The sequence below is a fragment of the Delphinapterus leucas genome, chromosome 14 (genome assembly GCF_059928025.1).
Source record: "Delphinapterus leucas isolate spDelLeu-1000000601 "Yukka" chromosome 14, BTC_Dleu_Yukka2, whole genome shotgun sequence".
In the NCBI taxonomy this organism is placed as follows: domain Eukaryota; kingdom Metazoa; phylum Chordata; class Mammalia; order Artiodactyla; family Monodontidae; genus Delphinapterus; species Delphinapterus leucas.
This window is the reverse complement of record NC_143142.1, coordinates 9929551-9942323: the sequence shown is the minus strand read 5'-3', so window position 1 is coordinate 9942323 and position 12773 is coordinate 9929551. Positions and strand designations below refer to the sequence as shown.

The window sequence follows — 12773 nt, the reverse complement described above, 5'->3', positions numbered from 1 at the left end:
GGGGGGCAGTAAAAATTTTCCTGATGCTTATAAAGGACCCATTTCAGTGCCGCAGATCCCAAAGAAATGAGTGGCTTGAGCTTTGAAGATTGGGAAACTTTCAGCCAGTTTGGCAAGATATCCTTCTGCTTTGCAGGAAAGCACTTTGCCCCCTGTGATGAGGAAGAGAGGGGCGTTACCTGCGGGAGGTGGACGGGCCTCGGTGCTGGTCAGTGCCGGTCTCCTTCACGAGGTTTCCTTTGCAGCAGATGACCCTTAATTTATCCTGATACGAGGACGCCAGGTAAATCGCTCCCGAGGAAATTGCAGGGCCCAGGTAGCGTGGGTTCGGGATTTCCAAGTACGCTCGGGCAGGGGTCCTGTGGAGTTCCAGGAGAGTCTGCATGGCCCGCCACCTCCACTGCTAGGCGGGATGAGAGGGAGCACGGCCCCGCCCGACACCCACACCCAACCGTGAGCTTTTCAAAGCCTGGGGGGCAGTGCTTACCCTAGAGAGGAGCGGGCCTGGATCTCAATTACTTCGAGTGAGTTGAAGTGGGTCACAAACAGATAAGGTTCTCTGTAGGCTGCGTGGCCACCACCGAGCAAGAGCGTGGGGCAAGGGAGGGTTAAGAGACAGAAAATCAAAACCTGGCTGCCATGCCATCCCTGAAGCAATTTACCCTACACGTGCACCCACATGCCTGCATAATGAGACATGTTCAAGTGTGCCCCCTGCCACGCTGTTAGCGTGGAAGATGGGAACCGACTTAAGGCTACATGGTCGGGATCAGTTACGTAAATCATGGCGCATCCCTGGAATTCCGCACAGGCGTAAAAATGCGTAAGGCAGCTCTCTATGCACTGATGGGGAAAAAACCCAAGGTGTAGTTTTACTTAGTTTGTAAAGCAGGGTTCAGAATACTGTGTAAAGTGTGCTACCACACTGACTTTTTAAAAAGGGAGGGGGATGAGAATATATTTTAATGTGCCCGTTATTTGCATAAAGCACTGGAAGGATAAGAAACTCAGAAAAATGTTTTCCATTCGGGGAGTGGGGAGGGAGGATTTGGGAGACAGGTGATACGGGTGAGACTTCATTGTAGACCTTTTTAAACTGTTTAATTGAATACATTTTTCTAAAAAATTTAATTAAAAAAGACTAGGTTCATAGATTAAATATTTCTGGTCTTAGTACTATATTTCTATATCACAGTGTCACTCAAACTCTAGGATATAATGAGAGCTGTTTTTGGTCTTAAAGGGAAAAAGAAGATTATCACTATTACTCCTTGCGGTGAACTGTTACTTCGGCATCAGTCGTGCCTCCTAGTACTCAGGCCCTTGTGGCCTCTCCTTGCCTGGCATCAGGCTGAACCAGCAGAATGTGGTGGAAGTGAGAAGGCCTGCCGGCCTCCACTTTTGCACTCTTAGGAGAAGCCCACGTGGAGAGAAATGAGGCCTCCAGCCACCGGCCCCTGCTAAGCTCCCACCTGACGGCCAGCTCCAATTGCCAGCCACTTTGTGAAGCCATTTCCGACTTTCTAGGTGTCCCGGTGCCCCTGCTGACACCGCAAGAAGCAAAACTGTCCAGTCAGGCCACAGAGGCTCAGGCAATGATAAGTAGTTGTTTTAAGTCACTAGGTTTTGGAACTTGTCATGAAGCAACAGATAAACGAAATAGCCTTGAAGGGTATTTCAGAGCATTCACACAGTCACATATGTATGTTGTGTGTGTGTGTGTGTGTGTGTGTGTTCACCCTTTGACCCAGTAGCTCCACTTTTAGAATTTCTGAGCTGGGGATATTTAACAAGTGTGCAAATTTTAGGGTAAGTTTTTCATCACAGCATTGTTCACACTTACAAAAAGAATGGGCCTAATTAGAATTGGCTAAATTGACAGGTGTTCAGCGGTGCTATGGGATGCTGTGCAGTCTTTGACATGATTTAAATGAACTCACAGGGAATGGTCTCCCTTTCTGGCATGAGAGGCCGGTGGGTTTGCCTTACGTGGTTCGGCGTCAGGCCTCGGGGTCTCTGCCCTAGATGCTTAACGCGGGTGATGCTCCACGTGGCGCCTGGCGCCTAAGGGGGCCCCAAGCACAGTGCTTAAGCCTAAAGGAATTCCACCTGAGGTTTTTTCCCGGGACACCAACTACTGGCAGAAAAGAGCCCCACACCTCGCCTCACCTACCGAAGGCCAAAGGTAAGCGACTCCACTTGAGATCATCTGTGCGGCTGCGTCTTCCGTAAGAATCCACGAACACCCCAAACTCTGCAAGGAGGTAGAGCCCGGGGCATGAGCACGGCCGGAGGCAGGGGTATCAATGACACACACTGATGGAAGAGTAAGGAATCCAGCCCAGCGGGCTTGGATTGTGAAAAACCTCAGGAGCTCTGCTGAGCCACGTCTCTCGGGGATTTATTAAAGAAAGAGGGTTCGAGTGAAAGGGGGGAGATGGGAAAAGAAGGGGGAGACGGAAGGAGGAAGAGTCAGGGAGTGAGGAAGGGGGAGAAACAGGCCCAGAGATCTGAGGAGGGAAAAGAAGGAAAGGGAGAGAGGAGAGGGAGAGAAGGGAGTGAGGGGCAGAGAAGGACAGAGCAGGCCGCTTTTGGAGAGACCCGACAGCGCCGGACCTGGCTGGAGCCTGGGGGTGGGGCGGGGCACCCCGGGGGCCCTGGCGGTGCAGGACCGGGTACTCCCCTCCCCGCAGCAGGACCGGCCCCGCCCCAGGCACACTGGCCACGCCCGGCCCCGAGGACCCTGCCCCGGGGCTGTGGTGCCGTGAGCGCCCCCATCAGCAGCGGGCAGCTGCCGCACTCACCATGGAAGCAGAGCAGGAACTCCTCCCGCTGCCCCGCGCCGTTCACCTGCATGATGGACACGGGGAAACTGTGGGAAGAGGAGGCAAACACGGCAGGCGCCAAGGAATGGTCGTTCTTATCCAGGAATTCTGTAAAGGCAGGCAAGAGGCGGGGCCTCAGGACCCAGAAGGAGCCTGAGGTGGCAGCAGAGCGTGGGCGGGGGCGCGCCCGGGCCTACCCTCCAGCGTGTACTGCTTCATGTCAATCTCGTAGAATTTATTGGTTCCGATGAGGATGCTGTAGTTGGTGAAGTGGACACAGCTGCAGGGCTCCGAGGTCTCGATCTCCTGAGACGGGGCAGAAAGGAGGATGTGAGCGTAGACTTGGGGTGGCCCCTGCTCTCCTCGGGCATCTAACCAAGCCGTGCAGGCGTTGCCGCGCGACTTCTTCCTTCTGTCTTCACGCCAAGCACATTCAGTCTCTTCACGTCCCTCACAAGGACGCCCCATCCTTCTGCTGCCTCTGGGTTCTATGCAACCTGAGACTAAGAAGGTCAAGTTGCACCCCAAAAAAGGGTCAGAAACACCATTTCAATGAAAAGGTAGCATTCAAAAAGAGAGCTTTAAAACTACGACATTCTGATCAGAAGAAAAAGCCTGGAGGAATACACAAACAGTGGTGGTTAGAGGGAGTGGTTTTAGTTTCCTTTTCCAAGCTTCTAGGTTTCTATTCTGAACCTATATTACATAGGTATATATAGATGAGATATAGTTATCTATCTGAATTATCTGCTTCCTAATTACTTACACTTGTTTTCAGGTCAATCCTAATGGCTTCAAAAACCTAGGCATGCTTATTCCAAATGATGGCCAGGAATTATAAAGAAGAAGTGATTTCTGGGAATTTTCCTGAAGTTAACAGTTCAAACTCTAATCAGCATTATCCTCACCACTAAATATTTATTGATCACCTACTAAGTATGAGGAAACTAGTATAACACAGTGAAACGTTAGGGAAAGTCAAACTTCAGTTTGGGTCTCAACTTTGTAACCTAGGATCTTGGCCAGCCTCAGTCATCTTACCTGAAAATTAGAGATGATCACCCCTGTTTCTCACAACTGTTGTGAAAAGTGTGTGAAACAGCCAGCTCAGTCTCTGGTACTAATAGGTGCTCAATAAAAATGCAAACTAAACAAGAGCCCGCCCCAGATGAAACAGTTTCTCTAACAGGTAACAACCCTTATATATTCATCCCTCCTTTTACTTTTGAGACTAATCACGAAAGCACCTGAAATACATCAGGCTTAGGATGGGCGGAACATGCCTAGTCTAGGGACAAGAGACAGCCTTCTCCAGAAGCAAGGCAAGTGCAGTGATCTCACGGATAGCTGTCCACACCACAGGCAACATCACAACCCACTGTGCTTCGAGGAGAGCCAGCTCCCGCACTGTGTATCAAAACACAGCCAGCACTGGTTTTTTTGAAGGTCATTAATAGAAACTTTTACAATCTGAGAAGGATTCTGGTAGGTGCCACCAGGGCTTCTAGCTCCTCAGAGAGATCTTTCTTTCTTCTACTGGTTCAAAAGAGGTGTCTCCATCAGCCACCTTCCTTTCTCCCTTCACAAAAGGCTGAATTCACTGGGCTGGCCAGAGAGGCAGCTCACACATGCAGGGGAGGAGAGCGAGAGGGAAAAGTGTAAGGATGGGCCGCTCTGGAGCTTTCTCCAGGGAGCAAGACACCCTCCCGCTCTCTCTAAGTCACCCAGGCCGAAGGGCCCAGGCACACACTACGCCCCGAGACAGCACCTTCCCCACCTGCTCGCTGGGAGAGCAGGCCCGGCCAGGCCCGGGACTTACTTTCCGAATGCAGTACTTGCTGAGGTTTTCGTTGTAGCGGAGAATGACAACTTTGTTGGGCATGGCCGCACAGATGCAGAGCCCGCTCTCAATCTGAAAAGCAGTTGAGGGGGGAGGGGGGACGGAGAAAGAAGGAAAAAGCGCGTCACCAGTGTGTACACTGGCTCCGCGGCAAAACTAGGAAAGGAACATCAGTTGAGAGCAGGGTCTCTCAAGCTCGGCACTATGGACACTTTGGACCAGGTCATTCTCTGTGGTGAGGGGCCATTCTGGGCACTGTAGGATGTTTAGGAGAAACCCCAGGCCCTGCCCACTAGATGCCAACAGTGCAACCACCAGTTGTGTCGAAAAGCAACAGAAACTTAACCCAGTTTGAGGACACACAATTTTCAAGGTCAAATCAATCAGCCCACAATTTCAAGAGCCCTTGCCGGCTGAGGCCCGCAGGGGTGCTTACCTTGCCAGCAGCAAACAAGTGGCAGCCCTTGACGGCTTCGAAGATGTTGGGTGAGATGTCCGGCTGGGCGGGAAGGTGAGACTGTGCGAGGGACTGTTTCACTTTCTTCACATCCACGAGACACAGGGCCCGCTCTTCTCCTGAGGGGACGGGACAGCAGAGCCACAATGGCGGTTCTCGTCCTCCCCCGAGTAAAAGCCACACGAGGCCATGCGGGGGCACTGCTTTCCACAAATTCCCATAAACACAGTATAGGTCCAAGTTTTAGATCTAAAAGGAAAATATCTGGCCTCTTGGTCAAGATTTTGGGAGGAAAACAAAAAATTCTGCAGACACAAAATTGGAGAACGTGAAGTGAATATTCAAACGTGCTCCCCACCAAAGTCAAGAAATGGGTAGGGGACAACAAAACAGTAAACGCGGACTAATCCAGTATGTGTCACGGTGTCACGAGGGACCACAGAAAGGCTGAGGATGGTTCCATGTTCAAGGAGACGAGGGAGACCTGTGTGAGTGCAGTGCGTGGTCCTGGACTGGATCACAAGCCGGGAAAAAAATAAAGGACATTACTGGAGCCACAGGTAAAAGCCAGCTATGGGCAGTACATGAGAAAATGGGAGAAGCAACGATTAAATTCCCCGAATTAAAAAGTGAAACTATTCTATAGGATGCTATAATGGCGGATACATTGTTACCCATTTGTCCAAACCCGCAGAATGTATAAGAGTGAGCCTGAATGTAAACTGTGGACCTGGGGTGATAATGACGAGTCCATGTAGGTGCACTCTGGTGGGGGACGCTGATGGAGGGGGCGGCCTGCGCGTGTGCATGCGGGGCAGAGATATAGGGGAATTCTCCCTACCTTCTGCTCAGTTTTGCTGTGAACCTAAAACTGCTCCCAAGAATAATGTCAAGAAGGAAGGGAGGAAAGAAAGGAAAGGAAGGAAAGCAAGAAAAAAAGAAACCAGGGGCTTCCCTGGTGGCGCAGTGGTTGAGAGTCCGCCTGCCGGTGCAGGGGACACGGCTTCGTGCCTCGGTCTGGGAGGATCCCACATGCCACAGAGCGGCTGGGCCCGTGAGCCATGGCCGCTGAGCCTGCGCGTCCGGAGCCTGTGCTCCGCAACGGGAGAGGCCACAACAGTGAGAGGCCCGCGTACCGCAAAAAACAAAACAAAAAAATAAGGCCTTGAGACAGGGACTTGGAATGTACCGTACCGCACCGCAAAAAAAAAAAAAAGAAACCAACAAAACAAGCCAGCAGCGGAAAAGAGCTGAGAGACCAAAGAAAGCCAGTTCCTGACCATATTACGTCAGGATCTGGCCCCTGAATCCAGCCGGCCAGGCCTGAATGAGACCTGACTGTGGATGTTTTGAACATGGAACAAATGCATTATTGTTTTCCCCTTAAAAAAAAAAAAATACACAAACACACACACACACCACACACATATATATAGTACCACCGATAAAGAGAGGGAAAAAGAACCTTCCTGCCATGGGTATGTGAAAGAATGCTCCTTGTTCTTAGGTGACTGGCTGAAGGATCCAGTCACAGCTGCCATTGACTCTCAGGTGGTTCAAAATAAGTGAGAGAGAGAGGAGAGAGAGAGAGAGAGAGAGAGAGTGTGTGTGTGTATGTGTGTGTGTGAGAGTGTGTGTGTGTGTGTGTGTGTGTGTGTGAGAGAGAGAGAGACAGAAAGAGAGAAGGGTGGGGGAAATGTGGCAAACTGCTAATGAGTCGTGCACGCAGATGAAGGGTGTGTGAGAGCAGGGAGAAATGGGAGGCGGGCAGCGGGGCGGGCAGACGCTCAGAGAGGGGCCGCGTGCGAGCAGAGCACCGGGGGCGCGGGCACCTACAGGACGCAGAGGGAAGAGCCGCTTCCGCTCCAGCCTGCCCCCAGGAGGGCCTGTCTCTGCGTTCGACAAGCATATGGCGAATCATCTCCCTTACAAGTGAAGGCAAAGCGCCATGTCCTTGGCCTCCCACCTGCAATCATGAGGAGCTTCTCCAGGTCCTTGATGATGTAAATCTGGAAGACCGCTCCGATCCCTGGGACGTGGGTGAGGGAGTTCTTCAAGACATTCAGCGCGTACAGCCCTTCCTCGGTGCCCACCAGCACCACCTGCCGGGGTGCAAGTCCCCAGGCAGAGCGTGAGGGGGGTCACGTCCCCATAACCAGCCCCGACACAGCCGACGGTGCCCAAAAAAACATGGTCACCTGGTCGCTGAAGGGCAGCGTGCAGTTCATGTCGAGCCGGTCATCGCCTTCCAGTTTCAGCAGGGAGTTTCCAAGCAATTTCTTTTCACATGAGAAAGAAAAAAAAGAGAGAGAAAAAAGAAGCCACGGTGAGCTGAACTGTTCATGACCGGACCGTCCAGACAGACAAAAGCAAGCACGGAGAAAAGTTTAATGCCAGGAAGAAGGGCAAGTTCCTCCTGAAGACGCTCAGAAGCACACATCTACTCGTGGCTTGCCCCGTATTTTGATCTGAGCTCAAAAGGCAGGACGTGAATGTTATCGGTATCTCTGGGGTGGCTGTTAATTAGTGTCAGAGTGTAACTCAGTTCGGATGCAGAACTAAATGAGTGCAGGAGACGCAGAGAGAGAGTCTGTGATACGAAACAAACCGAAGCTGAAGGATGTCCCTGCCAAGGCTTAGTAAGCCACATGGACGCTCCTGCCCCTCCAGGTGGTGGCACAAGGGCAAAGCCCAGTGTCAGCAGCAAGCCAACCCACTTCTGAGCCTCTTTACCTGAACCCACACAGGCAGAAGCTCGTAGGAGGTACAGTCAGGGCCCTATTGTACACACATGGATGAGGCATTCGGTAAAAGGCTCACACGTGGGACAAGGAGATGGGTCATTGAAACAGGTTCACCCCACGAGCAGGAGACTCGTGATTGAGGATTTTCCGATTGCTAACACTTAAAGTGTTTATTAGGAGCTAAGTGTTTGAAAAGAGCTGTTGGGTCTTTGGTGGAGCAAACACCAGTGAGTGAAGAGTGCTGTTTGTATCCTGGAATGTTCCAGGAGGAGTGATGCCAATCAAGGCCCACCCACGTCTCTAACGTCTTCAGGAGAAGTAGGATTTCAGACCTGCCTTCGGAAGAGCAAATCACATAAAAGCAATTGAGCAGGTTATGAAAAGCCTTCCTGAAGGAGACACGGCTGTCGGCAGCCTTTCGTGCCGCTTCACGGCCAGCGTGCTCGTAACGCAGGCCTTCAAACCACATAAACACTTCCGGGTAAACGAGAGAGAGGATTCTTGTAAGTACATTTGCCCTGTGCAGCCAGAACCGAGATGTAGTGCGCCCTGAGAGCTGGCTAAGGGGGTCGACTCCCCCATTCTAGAAGGCTCTGGGGGTTGGAGGGGGACCCATGATGCCGGCCAAGCCGCCTCCAAGCCTGGATCTCTGTCGGCACAGAATCCCGGTCGTGACAGTCTGAAGCCATCACCCCTCAGAGAGGGAGGCCAAGGGGAAACACGGCAGCCGACGGGACTCCCACCAAGTCTGCCCGCTTTACAGAGACAAGCTCCGGCGCCCGTGTGCATACTCACAGCATCGGCTTCTGCCTTTTCCCTAGACACTCTCCCACCTGCGACAACTGACTCTAGGGCGGTGACCCAGCGCTGCTTGTCGGGAAAGCTGGGAGCCAGCAAGTAGAGGGTTCTCCCGGGCCAGCAGGTGGTGTGCGGGTGAGATTCCATCTTCAGCACGTAGGGGACATCTAGGAAATTCGACAGAGCACAGGGTGGGGTTCGCCCATCCCCGCTGGGAACAATGGCCAAGCCACACCTGAGTCCCAGTTACTTAGCAGAAGGCGGGGCCGGGGAGCCTCCTTCGCAGGCTGATCCGCCACGTGCCCCTCCTGCCCTTGCTGACGGATCCAGCTCAGCCAAGCCCAGCCCAGCCCACCTCCGGGGGCCCCGCTGCTCCCCACCTGCTTTGGCTGTGTTTGCGAGTTCAGAAGCACCAACGGCGCCATGAATAGACACGTCCCCGTCGGGAAGGCACAGCTCAAATTCTTCCGCCGGCCTCTGTCCAGCTTGGTGCAAAGAGGAAGGGCAGAAAGAAAAACAAAAGAACAGGAACAAGAACAAGAGGAGACAAGAGGAAAAGAGAGAGAGACGGAGTATGCAGTGGACAGAGAGGCGCACGAGAACAGAGGAGGGAAGAGATGTGCGGAGAAGGCGGAGAGGGAAGATAAAAACAAAAGTAAAGTGCGTCAGATGAGTGGCACAGTCAAATTTCGGATGACGATGCGGATTTATGGGTTAGTTGGCTGAGGCGGAAGTTCTTGGAAGGTGTATTAGCAGGTGGAATCTTCAGGGCAGCACCCTGCAGGGTCTTCAGTGGGGAGACCTATAGACGTGAGTATCGTACCAATAACCTTCAGCGCAGTCATTTGGGTTTTAATTTTCAAAAATGGAAACTTGTAGAAGGCTTGCAACGCAGTCCGGAAAACAGAGCCTTCACGCCAAGACTAGGACACCTGGGCCAACCGCGTGCAATGAGATTCCCTGAGCTATTAATTTACCTTCTCTGGCTTCACTGTCGTAAATGAGGACTTTCGAGCCCTCCAGGACGATGTACTTCCTGTCCCAGCCTTGCTGTCCTCGTTTGTTATTCCTGGGAAAACAGAGATGGGAAAGAACTGTTTGAACTCAGAAGAGTCAGGCAGGGGGAAGGGGTGGGGAGGCGAGGGAATCCCGGTGAAGATGCTTCCCTCGAAAACATCGGGAATGAAGTGCAGGGGCAGGGGAAAAAAAAGCTTCCTTCTGCCCTTCTGGGACGTAGGCTGGCCTCGGAATTCAACTGATACAAGACACATGAACAGGAGAAAAGCATACACATTTTATTTTATGTGTACATGGGAGTCTCCACAAGAAAATAAAGCCCCCAAAGCAGATGGGCCCAAGTGCTTATATACTAAGTTGAACAAAGAGCAGCAACTGAGGAAAGGTAACAGGGGCTGTGTGCACAGACTTCTCTCAGCTGGCCTTGCCCCCCCTGCTCCGGGGAGGAGAATGCTTCTTTCCTCCTGGTACAGGAAGAGCAGCTTTTACATGGGAGTTTTATCTCCTACTTTCCAGGAGAGAAAGGGGAGGTCAGAGTGTCGCTCTTGCATCTGCTGTTTTCCAAATGCCTTTAGCTCAGAAGTATCCTTACCCCAAAGCGGCCCGTTCTGGGCCGGCACATCCTGCCGCCCTTCACCAGACCCCACCCCAGCCCGAACGGCCTTGCAGCAATACCTGGGCACCTTCATCCACCCTTCCAGGTGCAAGCCGCTGCTGGGCTCCTTGGTCTGGAGACCCGGGGAGTTCATTTTGTCACGGCAGAAGGCCTCAGTGAAGTGCGTGGCATATTCGGCTGGCAGGCCACAGGTGGCCGGCAAGCACGTGGAGCACTTGGGATGACACATGACCTGACATTCTAGGGAAAAGAAGTGAACAACCTGAACACACACTCGGCTGATGCTGGACCATTCCCTGCCTCTGCCAGCCAACCCCCCGCCTGGCCCGTCCATCTGGCCCCGCCATCCAGGGCATCCCTAACCTTTCCCAGGAGCCAGGCCCCTACGGAGAAGAGGAAACGAGACAGCCAGGCACTATGGACCCAGTTTTCCTGGCTTCTCCCAGGCTGCCACAGACAGGTGTGTAAGACACATCTGCATGTTTCCCTTGGAGCCAGCACACAGCCTAAAGGCAGGGAGAGACCAGCCTGACGGAAAGGGGGCTGGAAGTTCACAAAGCCCAAGGCATTTTGCACAGGGAATTGGAGACATGAGCTGACAACACGTATAAACTCCCTCTTGAACAGGGGAAAAATAGTGTCCTCCCACTAAGACTAAAAGCTTGAAAATGAATGCACTACATGATGAGGAATTTAAAAAGGAAAAAAAATCCCCGCCCCCATCGGACAGAATCTTAGGTGGAGATGCACAGGCACCCTCCCCCCACGCACAGCAGCTGCTCTTACCAAGACACTTGGATGCCTGGCGCCCGAAGTGCACGGTATCCAGACACACAGCGCACTGCGTGGCTCGCATGTTCAGTCCTACATTGAACCGGTGAGGAATGTTGTGGTGCATGCGCTCCTTAAGACGTCGGCTGAATTCTGGAGGAAAATTTTTTCAAAAAAATCATTAAAGTGCTGCAAATTATACCACCAAGAAGGTGAAAAGACGCCCCACAGAACAGGAAAAGTGTTCGCAAATCATCCCTCTGACAAGGAGTTTAGAGAATATAGGAAGAACTATAGGAAGAACAGAATATAGAAAGAACAAGAATATAGGAAGAACTCTTATGAAGCGAGAGGAAAAAGACAACCCAATTAAAAAACGGGCAAAAGATCTGAAAAGACATCTCTTCAAAGAAGATAAATAAATGGCCGAGAAGCACAGGAAAACATGCTCAACGTCATTCATCATTAGGGAAATGCAAATAAACACCACAGTGAGATACTAGCTGACGCTCGCTGGGTTATCCAGACTCAAAAATATGGAAAATGCATGTTGGTAAAGATGTGCAGAAATGAAGGTCCTCATACGCTGCCGGTGGGAAAGCAAATGGTGCAGCCATTTTGGAATCCAGTTTGGTCGTTCCCCATAAAGTTAAACACAGAGTTACCAGATGACCCAGCAATTCCACTCCTAGGTCTACACACCCAAGAGAACTGAAAACATTATGTAGCCACAAAATTTGTGCACAGATGTTCACAGCAGCATTATTTATGATAGCCAAAAAATGGAAACAACCTAAATGTCCATTGATGGATTAATACAGAAACAAGATGTGATAACCACACAATAGAATATTATTCAGCAATTAAAAAAATGAAGTACTGATAAATACAAGATGAACGAATCTCAAAAACATTATGCTCTATGAAAGAAGCTAGACACAAAAAGTCATACGTGGTATGATTCATTTATAGGAAACGTCCAGGATAGCAAATCCACGGAGACAGAAAGCAGACTGGTGGTTGTCAGAGGCTCCATGAAGGGGGAAATGGGAAGCAACTGCCAATGGGTATAGGGTTGTTTTGTTTTTTGGGTTTTTTTTTTGGGGGGGGGGTTGGACCAAAAATGTTTAAAAATTAGAATGTGATGGTTGCACAGCCTTGTGAACTTACTAAAAAACAATGAATTATACATTTCAAACAAACAAATTGTATAGTACGTGAATTATATCTCAATAAAGCTGTTAAAAAACATTAGAGCACGTTAGTGACGGATTGTAAAATTACTTTAACACTAACAGATGTGTCTAGATTTATATGAACCAAATTAAAATCACCATTATCTGGTTACTAGGAATTAGGTTTTATTTAAGAACATCACTGGCAGCAGGTTCTTAATACAATGGCATAGGTATTTGTGAGCATAGAGAAACATATGCTTCTAAGTCAGTTGTTTATAAATATTTTAGTCATAAACGGTTTGTTTTCCACATGAGGTCACGGATCTAGAGCTTTTCAGAATCGTTTAAAGATCACTATTCTGAATTACAGAATTTCTGATTATTCAATACATAAACTGAAGAATTCTCACTTCATGCCCAGTTCTTTCATGAATAACCTCCTTTTTTAAAAAACCCAACTTTTAATAACCTCAAACAACTGATTCTTACATTTATAGTCCAGTCAGTTAAAATTAACAAGATTGACT

At 50.4% G+C, this 12773-nt stretch overlaps 1 protein-coding gene across 1 annotated transcript in view; it reads right to left on the bottom strand.

Moving 5' to 3' along the window:
- CIT (citron rho-interacting serine/threonine kinase) overlaps positions 1 to 12773 on the bottom strand; it is a 180501-nt gene that overhangs the window by 15719 nt on the left and 152009 nt on the right. The window contains exons 33-46 of the mRNA XM_089894498.1: positions 11084 to 11221; positions 10357 to 10537; positions 9642 to 9733; positions 9045 to 9149; positions 8662 to 8831; positions 7321 to 7401; positions 7089 to 7224; positions 5102 to 5241; positions 4645 to 4737; positions 3023 to 3131; positions 2805 to 2933; positions 2174 to 2254; positions 488 to 566; positions 180 to 359 (exon numbers count right to left, since the gene is read on the bottom strand). Coding sequence (XP_089750624.1) covers positions 180 to 359; positions 488 to 566; positions 2174 to 2254; positions 2805 to 2933; positions 3023 to 3131; positions 4645 to 4737; positions 5102 to 5241; positions 7089 to 7224; positions 7321 to 7401; positions 8662 to 8831; positions 9045 to 9149; positions 9642 to 9733; positions 10357 to 10537; positions 11084 to 11221 — 1714 coding nt within the window. The remainder of the gene's footprint in view (positions 1 to 179; positions 360 to 487; positions 567 to 2173; positions 2255 to 2804; positions 2934 to 3022; positions 3132 to 4644; positions 4738 to 5101; positions 5242 to 7088; positions 7225 to 7320; positions 7402 to 8661; positions 8832 to 9044; positions 9150 to 9641; positions 9734 to 10356; positions 10538 to 11083; positions 11222 to 12773) is intronic.